We start from the raw sequence: 17,769 nt of genomic DNA, 5'->3' as shown, positions 1-17,769 counted from the left end.
AATAGAAATGAACCGTAAATATGACATCCATGAAAAATGTCATATTATCATATATTTTAGATATTTTTTTATATTTTTATAAATAATTTGTTTTCGCTTCTGTAGCATAAAATTTTGTATCTACAACAACAATAGTATTTTAATCACAACTTTAATCTACATAACACATAAACCGTATATCAAAATATGCTGATATTTCCTACTTATGCAACTGAAACATTGGACTTTTAGCATTTACACATGGAGATTGTCATCTATTCGCGCTTATCCTCCTCAAGATCGTCACCGATTGCATGTTTTTCCAATTTCATTGCCATGTCCCCGCCGTTGTCGGTCAATGCTATACCCTCCTCATCAGAATCCTCACTCATCAAAAGCCGAATGGATTCGCTAAAGCTGGAGAGGATAAGATGTTGGATAGTAATTCTTAGATAAAAGCAGAGATGACAAAAAATTCGATCCTACCCCTTTCGTGCTCATCCCTATTTACAATTAATAAAACATTACAATGGTCTTACCAGAATAAAAACAAATATGAACTCATTAAGTGACTTTAGTGGTTAAAGAGAGTATTGTTATGTTTAAAGATCTCGGACGCAAGCAGTTGCATTTGTTGATGTGTGTATATTGTTAATATTTGAGAAAGATTTTGAACAAATATAATTTCATATTTATCTTAGATTATTTGAAAAAATAAATAAAAACATATATAAAAAGCCCAGCAGTATAGAGCAAATCCCAAATGAAGGAAACAAAAACAACAATAAATCATGGACCGTCCATTCCCTTCGGATCAAGGGAAGCCCGAGATCTTTAACCGTTTGATCCGTATTTCAAGAAAACCATCCCCTAAGTTTCTGCCTAGATCTTGACCCAGTTCGGTCCAAAGAAATCCTAAACCCAAAAAAAGTCCAAAACCCACTATCACTTTCATCTGGGTTCCGGTCTATTTTCCTAACAACCCTATAAAAGGCAAAGGATAAGATTCCCCACGTCCTTCTTTCAAACTCTTAGGTTAATTTTGGCGGATGGAGAGGGAACTGGTGGATTTGTTCGAGGCCGCCAAGAAAGCGGCTGATTTGGCCGCTTCCTCCGACGTCGTTTTCCCCAACGGCGCCGACGTTTCAAGATGCGTCGACGCCTTGAAGCAGCTCAAGGCTTTCCCCGTCAGTTACGATATTCTTGTTTCCACTAAGGTTTTCTTTTCTCACTTCCTTCGCCATTAATATATATTTTTTACTTATTTTAGTTCTGACGAAACAACTATCTCATATGTACATGTGCATTTATATATATGTTTAAAACTTTTTTAGAATAAATTTATATATATATATATATATATATATATAAACTTGCACCTGAGCATACACTTGTTTTAATTTTGTGACTGCATATTAGAAGGAAAAATTAATTAATTATATATATATGGGTTCTTTGTTCAGAGAAGCTGATTTAATACGGTGAAAAAGTATTGATTGCGTGAATCTGTGATTTTGCACTGCCTTTTAGCTTCCCATGGCAAATAAATCGCATTGCTTCTAGTACTAAATATATGAATATTTAAATTATATTAGGTTATTATCAGGGGGAGGCTCTTCTTTTGTGGTATGATTTTGGCCACCGACTAGAAGGGATGAATAGAAAGTTGGGAGAAATTTAATGTAGGGAATGTTTTTTGACCCAAACTATGCTCTTTTCTTGTCGTAGTTAGGAGTATATAGTTGAAAAATCTTAAAATAGATTCTATAGTTTTCCCATTTTTACCCTGCAATCTTTTTCTTGGGTTTGTGGGAAAATAACAGTCCATCTAATTTATCCTACTTTTCTTTCTAACAAAGTAGGTGAAGCTTTCTATCTTTCATTCTCCATGCACCGTTTTAGAACCCCAATTTTTTAATCATCGAGCTTGTTAAGGGTGTGTTTGGTTGGTGGAATGATGAAAAGAGGGAATGTGTATGTGGAAAGAAAATTACTATTTCTTTCAATTTTTCCATCTTTCCTACCAAGCACACTAATGGAAAGAAAAAATATTTTCTATCTTTCTATTCAAATTCTACATCCATCCTTCTAATTTTCTGACCCCTCTCCCATGAAAACCCTAAAATATTCTATGTTGTAATTTTAATTTTTTAATGAATGAAAAACAAGCTGTTTTTCAACCACAAAAAAGATAGGAAAACAGCATGTTTGGTAGATTTACAATCATGTTTGTTAATTTGAACCTATTAGTGTATCTTTTCGAAGTCTATATAATCTTCTCCATGTAGATATGTGCGCTGTTGAATCTGTTTACTTCAGAAAAACTTATCTCCCATATATATTACAGGTTGGAAAAAGGCTTCGGCCCCTCACAAAGCATCCCAGGGAGAAGATTCAAACTGTGGCTTCTGACTTGCTTGAGTTCTGGAAAAAAATTGTTATCGAGGAGACTGCCAAGAGCAAGAAAAACGGCACCACTGGTGCTGTCAAGTTGGAGAAACTACCGAAGCCAAGTGCCATGAAGTCTGAAAAGCCGTCCAATACAGAAAGTGTGAAGGCTGAGAAAGTATTAAAAGATGGTTCAGTAAAACCTGTCAAAGTTGAGAAGAGGGAATCAAATGGAGAGATTGATAAGGTTGAAAAGATTTATAAGGATGTAAGACAAGCACCTGATGTAAAGAAACCATTGCAGCCATCTGCTGGTCCACCAAAGCTGACATCAATGGCCAAGTGCAATGATCCACTGCGTGACAAATTTAGAGAGATTCTTGTAGAGGCCTTTTCTAAAGTTCCCAGTGAGGTTGACAAGGAAAAGTTTGGTCAAGTTAATGCTTGTGATCCCATCGAAGTTGCTGTAGCTGTAGAATCTGTGATGTTCGAGAAGATGGGTAAATCAAATGGCACCCAGAAATTTAAGTACAGATCTATAATGTTCAATTTGAAGGATCCAAAGAACCCAGATTTAAGGAGGAAGGTTCTTCTGGGAGAAGTGATTCCAGAAAGGCTTATTTCAATGACCCCAGAGGAAATGGCTAGTGATGAAAGGCAACGTGAAAATAATGAAATCAAACAAAAAGCTTTATTTGATTGTGAGCGAGGTCTTGCACCAAAGGCCACGACGGATCAATTTAAGTGTGGTCGTTGTGGTCAACGTAAGACCACTTATTACCAAATGCAGACAAGGAGTGCAGATGAACCCATGACAACGTACGTTACATGTGTAAACTGCAACAACCATTGGAAATTCTGTTAGAGAGAGAATCTAGAGATCTGTCGTTCATTCATGCGGTGAAGATGTAGGGATCAATTTAACTTAAAAATAATCTTTGATTCATATTTATCTGCTATAGGGACTTTGATAGGGATAACTAGGCATTTGACTGATGACTTAGCGGCATCACAACTTATGTGCTTCCTGAAAGAGAGACTCGACTTGCGGCAAAGATTGAGCTTGGATGCACATCCAGGGACACTGGTAATTTCTTTGTCAGTTTCTTGTTGCAGAAGGCATGAGGCGTTTCATGTGAAGTAGCTTGCTTGTTCCTTTTTATCACAAGTCATGACCCTCGTAGGTTTATTTGTTCATTAAAGGGTAGGGAGAATTTTAGTTTTAGAAGTAGCGTTATTGTATCAACAACGCTATAAATGAACGCATGTTTCAATTTTTATTTTTCTCATCGAACAGCATTCGACTTGCATTTTTGGATTCGAATAAAATTTGAGCTTGAATATTTTAATTACTATTCGCAGCAGATTTGAAATGAATACAGACACTACTCGGAGTCTACTCAGTGATAAAGATAATATTGTCCTCTTTAGAAGCGGTTTAGGTTCGAATAAATGCATATTTGTCTTGTCAATAGATTAAGAAAATTTGGCGTACGCATTGTCAATAGATTAAAAAAAATTAAACATATAATATCTTATAATTATCTTTGGTTATTTTAGAAAAAAATACCTATGTATTAGTTTTTTATTAGATACGTATATTGGTTTTTTAATTCCTAATCCTATTTAAAGAGGAGGGAGAGGGGGAGGGGGATTTAGGGGAAGGAATGGGGTGCTCTTAGGAACAATAAGAGAAACGTATAATAATCTTTTTATGATTAATCTGAAATAAATATAACACTTATACTAATTGAATTAAATGGATAAAATAATTAATTAGGACTCGTAATTTTATTTAAATATGTGGATGGTAAATGGATTTGAATTTTAAAATAGAGTTGGGATTATATAAAATAAAAAAATCGGACTTGCCGGTAGTGCTTGCGGATAAAGGGGAAAATGTTAGAAGTCAAAATCAAAGAGGCGCCTCTTGATTTGAATTCCCAGTAACACTTTACTACTTTAGTATAATATTTCCTTTGGGAAAAAATCATACAGCTGAGGTAGCTTTAAACAAAATCAAAATCAATCATACAGTTGAGGTATCTTTGGTTTGAAAATCACCATTATTATAGTCTCCAACAAATTCAGAAGAATCTGATGGAGTTGGGCTCTGCAATGTGTTGTCATCCATGGATTCTTCCTCCCAATCTGCACCCTGAGAAAACAAGATCCAACCAAATCGGCATTCTGGCTTTCATTTCTTCTAAATCAAGCTAAAAACAACATACCAGCAATTGAACTTCATTCTTCTTCCTACTACCGCCCTGCTGCCTCTCCCTCAATGACTTTATCGGGGAAATCCTCTGTTTCAAAATCAATTCCAGATGAATCTGTAAGAAACAATTAAGAAACTAAAACTCTTCCAGCTTGATTTACCATGCAATAGGATTTGAACTCCTTTAATCTGAACAACCTATCCACCTCCATCTCCAGCTGTTCCTGGAACCGTCCTCTTTCTTCCATATCCTTCATCTGCGAATCGAGCACGGCGTCCTTCTCTCTCAACATCTTCTCCGTCTTCTCCTTATCCGATCTCAGCCGCTCCATCCTCTTCCTTATGGCGCTGAGCTCCTCCGCCAACGAGTAATCCAAATCCAACGCTTCCTTCTCCTCCATCGTCTGATTCTTCTTCGTACCCGCGGGCGTGGAGTGATGATGGTTCAGGTTCTCCTTGTTCGAAACATCGTCCAGACAGTGCTCTTGTTTGGGCTTCGAGTTCACTTGCTTATTCTTCGAGCCTTCTTTCAGCACCACCATGAAATTGGCATTGGCGGCGGCTGTATTCCTTGGCTGTAGAGGTTTACGGTCGCTGAGATGAAACTCCGGCGTAGCCATTATTCGAGATCTGAGTTTTTTTTTTTCTGACAAAAAAGAGAAACAATTGGGGGGCAAATGGGAGAGGGAGATATAAAGAAAATAAGGAGAGTTTGAATTTGAAAAGAAGCAGGCGCTAACGGCTACTACTTTTTATTTATATAAACAGCTAAAGTATTATTCTCTTGTCTTTTACTTTTCTTTACTCAAAGAAAAGATCATTTAAGATACATAAAATGGTAGTAATGGTTGATCCCTTTATTTTGATTAAAAGGAAGAGAGGGACGGTTCAAGATTGAACCTACAATCTTATGTCATTTTATTCACCTCTTTTTTTAATAAATAAAAGACGGAAATTCAATGTCATAATCTTCATTCAAAATTGTGTTTTAACTTCATTTATAATGAAAGTGTTTTATTTTTCTTTTGTCATTGCACTCCAAGTTTACTTGATATCAATAGTTTATTAAGGGAGCATATCAGTATGTTTTATTTATTTTTTCATAATTCAAACTTTTTTGTACAATTTATGTATCTGGTGTGGTTGAAAAATAATTGGATCTTAATTTTTAAGGAGTTTGAGCTTAAAATATGTATTTAATATATATAATATATATAATATTTAATATTTTTTATATAATTCAGTTAACTAACCGATCTCGAACCAAATTAATTGTTAATCGAATATTAAAAAAACAACTATTCTTCTACCGAACTAATTCGATGAACACATTTGTTTCGCGAATAATAAATAATGTTAATCTAACCAAATTAAATGTTTTAATCGCTTATTTATTTATAAATATTTTTAAACTCTAATTTACTTTTATATTTTCAAATTTTTTTAGTGTTTTTAATAAATTTTAAAATTTTAATAATTTCTTGAATTCTTTTTCTTCTTCTTAAAGATTAAATAAACTCTCAAACTTTCAATTAAAATCAATTATGTCCTCAAATTCGAATAAAAAATCATTTAAACTCATTTACCATATCATCACTCACACATAAACTATCACATCAATATTATAGGATGACATATCATAAAAGACCGCACGTCGACACTATTAACTATCATATCATCACCATAATGATTAATGTCAATCGAAAAATAGAATTGATATAATTAAATAAGTTCGATTATAAATTTGAAAAATTAAAAATATGAAAAAATTGTTGATTTTGATTTACCACATTAGCAAAATTACTCCTTAACCCTTCATATTTTCTCCCCAACAATCGCATGCATGAACCCGAGCACAGATAATATAGAGCATGGGTACACAAATTGAACTCTAAAGATACGGCAGAGTGACTCTTAAGAACACAATACCATACACAATCTGTATGTCTAAACATAGTGCAAAATGATTCCAAACAATACAATACCGCTCTTTCATTTTTATGGCATTAGTCTCGAGTAAGTTCATAGATTGTGGCTTTGGCTTCAAATTTCATTTCACCACCAACATCCATTCGCATAATTTACACCTTGATTATGCAAACTTTTGGTTAAATGTATTGGTGTAAATGAACAAAAAGTTCGGCCAACTGTTTATATAACGTTTGTTAAGTTAAATAAACGAGTATGAACAATATTTTTTTATGTTAATTTAATAAATGAACAAACACAAATAGATGTGTGTTCGATTAATTTATATTCATGAACAAACTAATTTATCGATTCGTTCATTTATGTTCACAAACAAGCTTGTTTACCCAATTCTCATTTTCCTTTTATTTTTTTATATTTTAAATATTGGTGAATATAAGGACTAAATTGAACATATGATAGAAGTTAAAATTTTAAGGAGTTACAATTGGCATAATTTTACTATTTTTTAACTTACAAATTAAAGAGTAAAACTAAAAATTGAACATATAAACGAACGAACACTAGAGGACCGTAAGTGAACATGTTCGTGAACTTTAAATGAACACATTCGTGAACATATAAATGAACACATTTGTTCGCGAATAATAAATAAACGAACACCTTTAAAAATAAATAAGCAAACACAAACTGAACATGAACACATTAAAAAATAAACATATGAACATGAACATAACCTTATTCGTTCAATCTCAGTTTATTTACACCCCTAGTGAAATGATTCAAAAGGGAAAAAAAGATGGGATAATGGGTTTCATGTTGTAAGGACCTTTGGGATTTCTATAAATTCATTTGAGATATCTACATTCCAAAGAATGAGACTCGAGGGATCGAGACCCAAACCGATTCACAAGTAATCCTTTGGAAGATCCCAATCATCATCTGCTTTCCTCATCCTTGAACGTGATCTCTGGCCACTAGAACCCCTTTGATTTCTCCAACCATCATCAAATTCGAGAGGCTCATCATCATCCTCATACTCTGTACTCTCATCTATCGAAATAGCAGCCTTCTTGGTATCCCAGAAACCCTGGCATAAGCAGTCGGAGATTATACTAATAGTGGAGTTTATATTATAGATAAAAAGACATACTAGTAAGCACATTTGATGGAAAACATTTTCAAATATGAAAGAGGTGAGGATGTATCAGCTTCTCCATTTTTACAAGAGAACTTATTATCCAACTTAGGGTGTTAAACCAAGTTCGAGTTATGAACAAATATGAAACACACGCAGCACCAATTGAATAGCGTTTGGTGTTTTCCATGATGCCTTCAACTTAGGAGTAGTTATACTAGAGATCTCAACAAGAATGCAAAAGTTACCCGTGGATCATAACAATGTCCCCTAAACCAGACTCCGGAAATGTAGCTCGTTTGCCAGAATACAAGCGTCTGAGTTATGATTGCAGGGGAGAGGGCAAAATAAGCTTTTGTTTAGCTTATATTACTGAGTTCGATTGGGCCTAATAGGCATGCATATCTACATGACGGCAAGCAAGCGCCTGACTTTGCACATGGAAATATTAAGTGACGAGTAAGATACCTTTGTCAGCCTCTGTATGCGTGATGCTGCAGCTTTGTGAACAACTACTGTATCAGCTGTAACTTCCAGCACATCCTCCACAAGCAAAGCGTAAGTGCTCACCTGGAACCATAAACTGATTATGACAGTGAAACTACAGAAAAAATCCGCAATCTTCATGACTTGAGATATTAACTGTATTAAAAGATAAAAGAGCAGTAACACTACCAAACTTGATGGAATGATGGATATCCCGAAAGAATCCAACTCAAGAGATTCAACAGCCCCTGAATTAATGTTGAAAGTATAGCCCCGCACCTAGAATTATATGAAATATTAGAATCATATAAAGCACCCTGAAATAAGCAGAGTTTCTAGTACATAAAGTATGTACTCACCTTCCCAATGTTTTGACGTCCTTGAGTTACAACTCTGTATCCTACCTAACAAACACCAGAAATTAAGCTCTCAGAAATATAATCTAAAGAAATAAAATGAAGAAACAAATAAAAAGCAATTCCTAATAATCATAAGAAAAGGAATCGTTTGATATCTTAAGAGAATCTAGCATATCAACTTCATTCATTCATAAATCAATAGTTAGAAACATGGAAAAACAAGAATAATCACTGTGCAAACTTTAAAATTTAGTGAAAACAAAAACGAGTTTATTCCAAGTGAAATGAGTTTCTAGTGCACAGTAAACAGTAATGATCTGGGCTCTAAATCAAGGGACTATGTTTCAAAACAACTGAAACTTGCAAGTCGAAACAATACAGCTGTATTTCAAATGAGAAACTAGTCATCACCATCGCATCATACCAAACATGAGAATTTCATAGGATTGAATACACAAAAATTGCATAAAAGCACTCTGTACCATAAAGATAACAGCAATTTCAGCGTGAGCAGAATAATCAACGATCATACAGATAAAAATGAGATATTTACATCCAAACAGAGAAAATAAGATATGCATGGAGCAATGCCTACCAGCGTCTCAAGTCCAATCATTTTAAAATCCTTCTCCATCACTCTCTCGTCTTCAACAAGCACAACATCACCAACCTTTAAAAGCAAAAAAAAAACATAGTTACTATCTGAAAAAGAAAACTGTTGCGACTATACGTGCAAGGAAACTAGGAAAGTAATCAGAAATAACTGTAAAGGCAAGCATAATCGTTGACCTACAGACTCGGACTCCCTTTTGTTAGAAGACGGATTTATAGAGACATCAAACATGAGCCCTATCGGGAACGTAGCAGAATATAAATGCAGAGCAGAAACACATTATCTATTACCTTGGCAACATCTTGTAAAAGAAACCTTTCTGATTCCCCAGAGAGCAAGCTTGGCCTCACCTCCACAACCAATACAACCCACTGAAACAAAAGCATATGTATTAACAACTTGGCGCAGATAACCTAGGCTAACTTTTGCTAAAACTCACAAGGGAAAGAATAAAAAGCCAAATTATTTTTATATAAAAGAACAAATTGGCTATAATGCAAAACATGCTACGAAAGGCATACAATTTGGCATCCAAAAGAAACTTTTTTGCTTTATTCTTCTGGAATTAAAATGTAAATAGTAATAGTAATAATGGAACTAGGCATTAAACTAAGATACTCCCCAGAAATGAAATATTGACGGACATACTATGAAAACCAAGATTCCAAATTAAGCTAATACGAAGAGAAAAGTACTAACTGAGGTGGTATCCACCCATAATTGAGACACAAAGCCTAAGCTTTGAGCAGACTGGATGCTTATTACTTGCTTTGCCACCATATTTAACCTCTTCATCACTTGCCTCCTCCTCATTTTCTTTCTAACCAATTCCTCCCCACTTCTATCTCTCCCATTGTCGTCACTAATTTTCTCCAAGCTAGCATTAATTCGACGTCGTCGGAGTTCGAATTCATTGTCCCCTTTGTCCTCAAACTCCAACTGGCCATATCTGTCTCCCTCTGAGCCTGGCATTGGAGAAGGGTTTGCTTTCGCAGCGCATTTCAAAAGCTGTAATCTGCCATTATTTCTGAAAATCGGGAATTGGGTACATGAAATCTCGGAGTTACCGAGCTCTGTGTTTCCAGGTCCGATGACTGAAAACCGGAAGGCGCTCCTCCAGGTCCACCGGACGCAGTTGCACATAATACCCCAATCACCCAATCTTCAGCGTAATTCAAAAGGTTATCGGCTAAACTAAAACCCAACTCGACGCCGCTCGCTGCACGTCTGCCTAATAGTATAGTAATAGTAGGCAGTGGGCTAGTTTATACATAGAATTTTCTCCAATTTTGTCCATGAAAAATACTCTGAATTTCACTTCAATAACAGGTTGTGATGGTAATTGATAGCCAGACTGATCTTTGTGGATATATGAATAGTGTTTTTTGGAAAAATTCTGAAGATTATCCCTGTGCTTTTCGTTTTATAAACATTTAGTCACTCGATTTTTATTTGATAAAGAAGATCCCTCTATTTTTCAAATTATTTAAATATGGATTATTTTAGTCCCGACCCGTTAAATATCTAATGTGTTACTAAATATATCTAAATTTTTACAGCATTTTAACATCTTGATATTCAAAATGTTATATATATATATTGTAAAAAATGTTCTAACATTTTTAATATTTTAATAGGGATAGAATCTTGTTATACAATGTAAAACTCTTTTAGTTTTACACAGATTTAGGATCGTTGGATGAATGAAAATAAATGGTTAAGATTAAGAGTATGAAATGAGAAGATATTCACTTGGAAAAAAAATTAATCTCAGCCATTTATTTTCACTTATCCAACGGTCATAAATTTGTGCAAAACTAAAGAGCTTTGCGTTGTGTAAGTGGATCATAATCCTATTTAATAATATATTAAATATTTTCACCAACATATCTTTTTTCTACCTCTTCGAAGTCTTCTTCTCCATAAAATGCTTAATATTAAAAAATTAAATCTATCATTGCTTTAATTTTTATTTTAATTATTTTCAACCTATTATCTAACAAATTCTAACATCCATCAAATCATTTATTTGATTAGAATTCGAATCAAATTCAAGTAAAACAACGATATATAATTGAAAAACAAAATAATATTATTTATTTAGACATCTTATTTTTCCTAAAAAAAAATGAAAATCTATTCATTCACCCTATTTCAAATTATGAGAAAATACATAAAAACATTCAATTCCTTGGAAGAAAGGGAGTTGCGTGTAAGTTTCCCCAAATAAAAAATGATGTTTTTTTAATATATATTTTTTAAAAAAAAGAATAATAAGTAATAGAGATTAGTTAGAGAAAAGGTGACGGCTGCCAAGCAAGAAGGAAGAATGGGAATGGCAACCATAAATAAAGAAAGCATTAATTAATACGCGGAGAGTAGTGTTGTTATACACCTCCAATTATATATTTCTTTCTTTATAAAAAGCGGCGGTGTGTCGTCTCGTCTCGTTTCAATTTGCTTCTTCTTCCTTCAGGTATTTTCGTTTCACGTTAACCCTTTTCTCTCTTTCTATAATCATTGCATTGGTTAACCAATATTATCACCAACTGTTTGATTATCTGCATCTGTTTCGGTTTCGATGTTCTTTATTATCAAGTTTCGATTCATTCATCATATTTGGTTTCTTTTAATATAAGTTTTTCCAATTTTTCAGTTTTATAGAGAATCGGATTTCTGTTTTTTAAAACGTTTCTCTTCCAATTTTCATTGGTTTCTTCATCCTTTTTGCGTTAAAGTAGGGACTTCAAATCCTATACATTTTCCTCAACTCAAATAGGTATTTATTATTTAATTTTTCAAATGAATATTAAGGTTCACCCCCCCCCCAAACACCATACACACGGAGAAATAGAATAAAAAAGAATGAACCCACTTTGTCAAAAAGGTGTTTGTGTTGATCACTTGATCTTGGTGATTTTCTCTTCGAAAGTTTTTATTTTCGTTTGTGCTTATCATCCAAAGATCAAGTTTTGATTTTTTTTTCTTTTGCTTGTTAATTTTTTTTTTTTGGTTGCTAATTTTACGAGCTTCTTGTGAAATCTTGATTAGCAGATTTAATTGCATGGTCTTCATGAATTCAATAATTACTGGAGAATCCACAGTTTCCTGCAAATCGGGAAACAAGAAAACCTTCTTGTGGATTCTCTTTTGCTTGCTTTCCAAGTTTCTTGGAACTCCTATCGCATACCTCAGCTTTATCTCGTCCAAGGCCATTGATAGGAGTCCTGCAGTAATCATCATTTAGTAGACTTTTCAGGAGGGGGTCATCAATCGTGTTTCAATTGACCAATTTGCTTCTTTGGCAACATGGTTTCATCACGGTTATCTGCTTTGACCAAGGGTCGTAGATGTAAACCATTTGACGATCAGTTGCTATTTAAAGCAAACCTCCCAGAAGCTGTTTTACCTGATCAGGTTGAAGTAATTTTTTCTGATGTGTTCGGTCCCCTGCTAGTTCAGGAATCAATAGAAGTCAATTGTGGTGAATTAAAGAATACTGTTTCAGCTAAGGATGTGATCGAGCTTGTTTATGATGAACCAGCTATTGTGTACAGCCGATCACATTCTTTGCTCGGCCCATCTTCTCTTGTCTGTCCATCCTTGAAGCTAAGCAAACTCACTTTATGTGAGACAAGGGATGGAGTGGATCTTGTAGAATGTATTATCGAAGAAACCAATAACGAGGTTGAGGAGCTCTCGGTTGAAGATGGTGACAATAACAAGTCCCTTGAAGATTTTAATGGAGATCACATGAAGGTCAGCAGTATTCGTGTTGAGGATTTTGAGGTTTTGAAGATGGTTGGTCAGGGCGCATTCGGGAAAGTATATCAGGTAAGGAAAAAGGGAACACAAGAAATTTATGCGATGAAGGTTATGCGGAAGGACAAGATAATGGAGAAGAATCATGCAGAGTACATGAAAGCTGAGAGGAATATTTTAACTCAAGTTGATCACCCTTTCATTGTTCAGCTCAGATACTCATTTCAAGTAATTTCTAGCTCTCCATTGAAAATCCTCTTTTTAAATGCTTTAACAGACATCTATGAATTAGAATTTCACAATGCCTTGTACTAATGATTTTTATATGTTCTTTTACAGACCAAGTATAGGTTGTACCTTATTTTAGATTTCATCAACGGAGGGCATCTTTCTTTCAACTTCACCATCATGGTCTTTTCAGGTATCATTGTTATCTTTGTATTCTTTTTTTATTTTAACCTGTCCAAGAAATGGTTGATTATGTTTTTTATTGTTTCTCAGAGAGGATCTGGCTCGTATCTACACTGCTGAAATCGTTTCGGCGGTTTCACACCTTCATGCAAATGGCATAATGCATAGGGATCTTAAACCTGAAAATATCCTTTTGGATGCTGATGGCCATGTATTCACTTTCTCCCCCATTGTAAACTTTTATCTGTGCTTGGTGTAACAGGAATATTGAATAAATCTTTATCGTGTATCTTTGTTATTTTGTGTAGGTAATTTTGACTGATTTTGGTCTGGCTAAGCAATTTGAGGAAAATACAAGATCAAACTCCTTGTGTGGAACAGTAGAATACATGGCACCTGAAATAATTACTGGGAAGGGCCATGATAAGGCTGCAGATTGGTGGAGTGTTGGTGTTTTATTATTTGAAATGCTTACTGGAAAGGTAGTAGTTTTTTTATAAAAAAAAATCCTTTTCTGCTTCTTCTTTTTGCATCAAATGTCACTTTGTTGATGTTAAAAATGCTTACTTTCACTGGTTTACCATTTATTTTTTGCTCTTTAGGTGCCTTTTGTTTCAGCTTTTGTAGGAGCATTTTGCGAGCTTTCTTCTTGTAATGGTAGTTGAGGGAAATTAAACATTAACTTTTGGTTCGTTCTGTTCTTGCAGCCTCCTTTTACTGGAAACAGGGAAAAGGTTCAGCAAAAGATTATTAAGGAGAGGATGAAGCTTCCTAAGTACCTTTCTAGTGGAGCACATTCTCTGTTGAAAGGGGTAAATATTCAAAGCCTTAATTTATGTTTCTCATTTCCTTTTTTCAGAGTCTTGTGTCCCTAAACTTATTTCCATCTTTCTGGATGAATTAATGATCGTAGCTGGGATGTTGCCGGCCTAGAACTGTCCTTTCTATTTGATTCACCTGAGAGCTCTTGCTAAAGAAAAATCTTGAATGACTGATCTTTAGGAACTGATTATTAACAATTTGGTTTTCTTATGTTTTAGCTTCTACATAAAGATCCCAGTAAGCGCCTTGGAAGTGGACCAACCGGAAGTGAGGAAATAAAGCGATGCAAGTGGCTGAAGACAATAAACTGGAGGAAACTAGAGGCAAGGGAGATCCAACCCAGTTTTCGTCCTGAAATTGCCGGGAAGCACTGCATTGCAAACTTTGATAAGCGATGGACCGACACGCAGTTGACGTTTTCACCGGCGTCTAGCCCAAAGTCCAACACAAACCCTTTCACAGATTTCAATTATATAAGGCCTGCTGCAACCAACCCCTTTACATCAGAGTAGTTCCTTATATAAGTGTGTCTTGGCCTTAGCCTTAGCATTTTGCTCACCAATAGCAAACCCGAAATTAGTCTGTAGTATTTATCTTAAATTTACTGGATTCAAAGAATTAAGGAACTCTTATGGAAATAGTCTCAGTTTTTCAATTGAAATAGAAATGAGATATTACAAATCCACAAAGAATCTTATTTGTTCCTTGCTTTCTATTTCATTTCTCATTTTGCATGTACAATAGCAGCTTCCAAAGACCCAGCACCTGGTCATAAGCAGTTTTAAAGATAATCATGATTGAGGAATATCTCCAAGGAATTTTTCTTCCTGCAACCCCAACGGCAATGCCAAGAACACCTGGAGTTAAAGATTGCGAGTCTCGTTGAATGAAGGGATATTAGGTTTGCAGTTGAATGAGATTTTGAAAGGACAATTGCATAGCCATCATCCATGTAGTCCGTTCCATCGGGGAAGAGCTGCCACAAAAGGCTCCCAGCTCCACTCCCTCCTTCCTTTGTCGAGTTCAAGAGTGTTTTGTACACCGTGCTAATGAGAGTGTCTCGGTATGATGAGTTGTAGCCGGTGTCTTTCGAGGATACTCCAAACTCGGAGAAGATAACAGGCATTCCTAGATATTTCTCCGCATCTTCTATGTGGGCTTCCATCCATGATTTTGTGAATTGGAGATGAGCATCAGAAATAGTTTGCGAAATCCTTCACAGATCAATTAAACAATCTATTACGAAGTTTCCACATGCATAATTAGAAGAAGATATGATTAAGAGATAAAAGTGAGACTGAAAGATGCGTATGCTCAAGGTTAATATGTGATTCATAGGAAGTACATAGAATATGTCTACTGTACTTAAAAACGGGTGATAGCTTGTACCAGGAATCGGCATAAATGTGAACAGATGCAAAATCGACGCCAAGAGCCTGATGGTTTCTTATAAAGTCGGTTCCAACTTGAGTTGCATATGAATTCGGATTGAACTTAGTCCTTGCAGGTGCTGAGGGTCCATAAAATCCTTCTACTCCGATTTCAACCAAGTGCTTTGCATCAATGCTCTTCACGTGTGCTGCCATTTCCGCTATCCATGACTAGAGCACAATACTAGAATTTAGAGGCTTAAGAGATATGCAAAGCTAATTTCATTCTACTACTACTTTTTACAAGAAAACCGAACCTGCAGCGTATCCCCAGAGGGATCTGAGGTGCATCGAGGTTCGTTCATCAGTTCCCAAGCAAATATCGTAGGGTCATCCTTGTAAGTTATGTTTGTGAATGTATTGACTCTATTTAGCACTGCCTATATAGCCCAAAAAGTTAACAGATGAGTTTCACTGTGTTGAACCACTGAATATACATCAGCAAATTCAACAAACAGAGCTGTTGAACATATAGTGGAAAAGAACTTACCTTAACGTGGGACTTGTAGTAACTACGAAGAGTCGGATGAGAAAAGAATTCATCGTCTGAAGTCAAGTTGAGGCCGGAAGCATTTCCCCACTTAACATATTGTGTCTTACCACCATATGCATCCCAGTTATTAACCAATGACAATATGAGCCTGATCTTGTATTTCTTTGCTTCACTCACCACAAAATCCAAGGCCTGCAATATAATTTTCAAAGTGAAGACTTAGTTATCTGATTCAGATGACTGTCATTTCCAGGTGCGTATGCAAGCAGTTCAAAGTCAGCATTCAGAGTGAAATGAGTACCTTGAATACATCCGCATCGTAAACCGAAGGAGACTTCTGAAGAGCTCGCCATTGGCCATCATTGAAAGCCCAAGTCCTGCAAACAGTTAGTCCTACCGAAGATGCTTGTTGGAACAATTCAGAGACCTTTCCTCTCGTAGATAGATCGGCTGCGAATACCATCAGCCAGTAGGTATTGAATCCATTGACATAGAAAGGTTGACCATTGACAACAAACTGGTTCCCTTTGGTCTGCACCATTTGCCAGTCATCATCATCTTCCAACTCTTCCACATTATACATCCTGAACATAGTAAATCATAAACACATTATGTGCAAGCTTCGAAACCTAAGCATTAGCAAGTTCTTATGAAAATGTATAATACCCTTGTCTCGCGGTAAGATGCGGGGTATGATCGAGGACTTCATCCGCCATGGTTTCAATCAGCTCTTCCCCTTGAAAACCGAAGACATTGGTCCCAGAATCATCAAAGAAAAACACGAGAAAGGCCAAAGAAAGAACGAAGCATCTCTTGCAAGTATCCATGGCAATGAAAATTGACCCCAAAAGCTGCATTTTGCATCTTTTGAAGGTAACATATTTACACATGTGTCTTGTGCTACAACTTCTATGACCACCCTACACATAGTAAGTAGTAAACTAATCTGTTTACAAATCTGAAATTGTGAAACAAGAAGAGTATCAAAGAGGGGATGATTTATGTAGCTTTGAAGCCAAGAAAAAATGTTTCCAATGGCTTCGCTACTGTGATATGCAGCACAGATAGGGTAAGATGAGAAGACACTAGAAACTGAAATTGAAGAAAAGGGTATTTAGTAATTACAATTTGCAAGGACATGTGATGGAGCTTAAAGCTTGTGACTCCCAAGTTAAGTTTTAGGTCCAGGCTTTAGGGTTCAGAGTGGACAAGGATTGGTTGAGATGTGAATATCATTGCATTTCTTGGGGTACAATCTAAATTCCCGTCCACCAAATAAAACTTTCACTTGCGTTTATAAAGCAAAACAAGGGAGAAAGAAAGGAAAGAATTTTGCCACTCACAGTGTGAGAAAGTTGAGTCTTTAGCTTTCTGCTGAATTGAATGAGAGAAGAAAAAGAAGGAAACCAGTTGGTTTTCAGTTTTCAGTGATTGCAAGTGGGAGGAAGAGTTTTCAAATTCTCCTTTTTTATTTTCATTCACAAACTTATTTATTTATTTTGGTACAACAAAAGGTTAGTTAATTCATATGTAAGTTCGATTTCAAGCTTTTTTCCAGATTTTAAATGCCAAGTAACTAGACACTGTAGCTTTTGCTTAAAACCAGGATTGTACAACAAAAGGTTAGTTTATTTATTTTTGGGTAAAATACACTATAGGACATTCAATTTGTGTACGTTATAAACAAGTTACTCAATTAAAATAGTATTACAAATTGATTACTTTGTTGTTAAAAATGAAA

General features: G+C 35.3%; 4 protein-coding genes and 1 pseudogene across 4 annotated transcripts; 2 read left to right on the top strand and 3 right to left on the bottom strand.

Annotated features, from left to right (window-relative positions):
• Nucleotides 1–1,005: 1,005 nt before the first annotated feature.
• LOC120139523 (transcription elongation factor TFIIS-like) lies at nucleotides 1,006–3,610 on the top strand. Its single transcript, XM_039154709.1, has 2 exons — nucleotides 1,006–1,196; nucleotides 2,327–3,610. The coding sequence occupies exons 1-2, from the start codon at nucleotides 1,029–1,031 to the stop codon at nucleotides 3,230–3,232; spliced, it is 1,074 nt and encodes a 357-aa protein (XP_039010640.1). The 5' UTR covers nucleotides 1,006–1,028; the 3' UTR covers nucleotides 3,233–3,610.
• Nucleotides 3,611–4,396: 786 nt separating this feature from the next.
• LOC120139504 lies at nucleotides 4,397–5,235 on the bottom strand. Its single transcript, XM_039154697.1, has 3 exons — nucleotides 4,747–5,235; nucleotides 4,599–4,673; nucleotides 4,397–4,525 (listed from the first exon to the last, which is right to left on the bottom strand). Exons 1-3 carry the CDS (start codon nucleotides 5,203–5,205, stop codon nucleotides 4,397–4,399), a joined length of 663 nt encoding a protein of 220 aa, XP_039010628.1. The 5' UTR covers nucleotides 5,206–5,235.
• Nucleotides 5,236–7,291: 2,056 nt separating this feature from the next.
• LOC120139512 lies at nucleotides 7,292–10,476 on the bottom strand. The gene is made up of 7 exons (XM_039154702.1): nucleotides 9,810–10,476; nucleotides 9,401–9,481; nucleotides 9,093–9,167; nucleotides 8,498–8,542; nucleotides 8,328–8,417; nucleotides 8,121–8,222; nucleotides 7,292–7,604 (listed from the first exon to the last, which is right to left on the bottom strand). Exons 1-7 carry the CDS (start codon nucleotides 10,251–10,253, stop codon nucleotides 7,422–7,424), a joined length of 1,020 nt encoding a protein of 339 aa, XP_039010633.1. The 5' UTR covers nucleotides 10,254–10,476; the 3' UTR covers nucleotides 7,292–7,421.
• A 1,666-nt stretch (nucleotides 10,477–12,142) lies between these two features.
• LOC120139551 lies at nucleotides 12,143–14,751 on the top strand (annotated as a pseudogene).
• A 6-nt stretch (nucleotides 14,752–14,757) lies between these two features.
• Nucleotides 14,758–16,892, bottom strand: LOC120139552 (mannan endo-1,4-beta-mannosidase 6-like). Its single transcript, XM_039154727.1, is given in 7 exon segments — nucleotides 14,758–15,319; nucleotides 15,495–15,706; nucleotides 15,793–15,915; nucleotides 16,026–16,220; nucleotides 16,330–16,612; nucleotides 16,695–16,873; nucleotides 16,875–16,892. Coding segments are annotated over 7 exon segments (1,443 nt in total). The 3' UTR covers nucleotides 14,758–14,886.
• Nucleotides 16,893–17,769: the final 877 nt, after the last annotated feature.

The sequence above is a fragment of the Hibiscus syriacus genome, unplaced genomic scaffold (genome assembly GCF_006381635.1).
Source record: "Hibiscus syriacus cultivar Baekdansim isolate YM2019G1 unplaced genomic scaffold, ASM638163v2 tig00110761_pilon, whole genome shotgun sequence".
Taxonomy (NCBI): domain Eukaryota; kingdom Viridiplantae; phylum Streptophyta; class Magnoliopsida; order Malvales; family Malvaceae; genus Hibiscus; species Hibiscus syriacus.
This window is presented reverse-complemented; position numbering and strand designations above follow the sequence as displayed.

Coding starts and splice junctions, on each gene's coding strand:
- LOC120139523 (XM_039154709.1), top strand. CDS start 1,029: ATGGAGAGGGAACTGGTGGATTTGTTCGAGGCCGCCAAGAAAGCGGCT. Junction 1,197..2,326: donor ATATTCTTGTTTCCACTAAG/GTTTTCTTTTCT, acceptor TATATATTACAG/GTTGGAAAAAGGCTTCGGCC.
- LOC120139504 (XM_039154697.1), bottom strand. CDS start 5,205: ATGGCTACGCCGGAGTTTCATCTCAGCGACCGTAAACCTCTACAGCCA. Junction 4,674..4,746: donor AGTTCAAATCCTATTGCATG/GTAAATCAAGCT, acceptor ATTTTGAAACAG/AGGATTTCCCCGATAAAGTC. Junction 4,526..4,598: donor AGAATGAAGTTCAATTGCTG/GTATGTTGTTTT, acceptor TTGTTTTCTCAG/GGTGCAGATTGGGAGGAAGA.
- LOC120139512 (XM_039154702.1), bottom strand. CDS start 10,253: ATGTGCAACTGCGTCCGGTGGACCTGGAGGAGCGCCTTCCGGTTTTCA. Junction 9,168..9,400: donor TTTTACAAGATGTTGCCAAG/GTAATAGATAAT, acceptor TTGCTTTTAAAG/GTTGGTGATGTTGTGCTTGT. Junction 8,223..8,327: donor CCATCATTCCATCAAGTTTG/GTAGTGTTACTG, acceptor TTATGGTTCCAG/GTGAGCACTTACGCTTTGCT.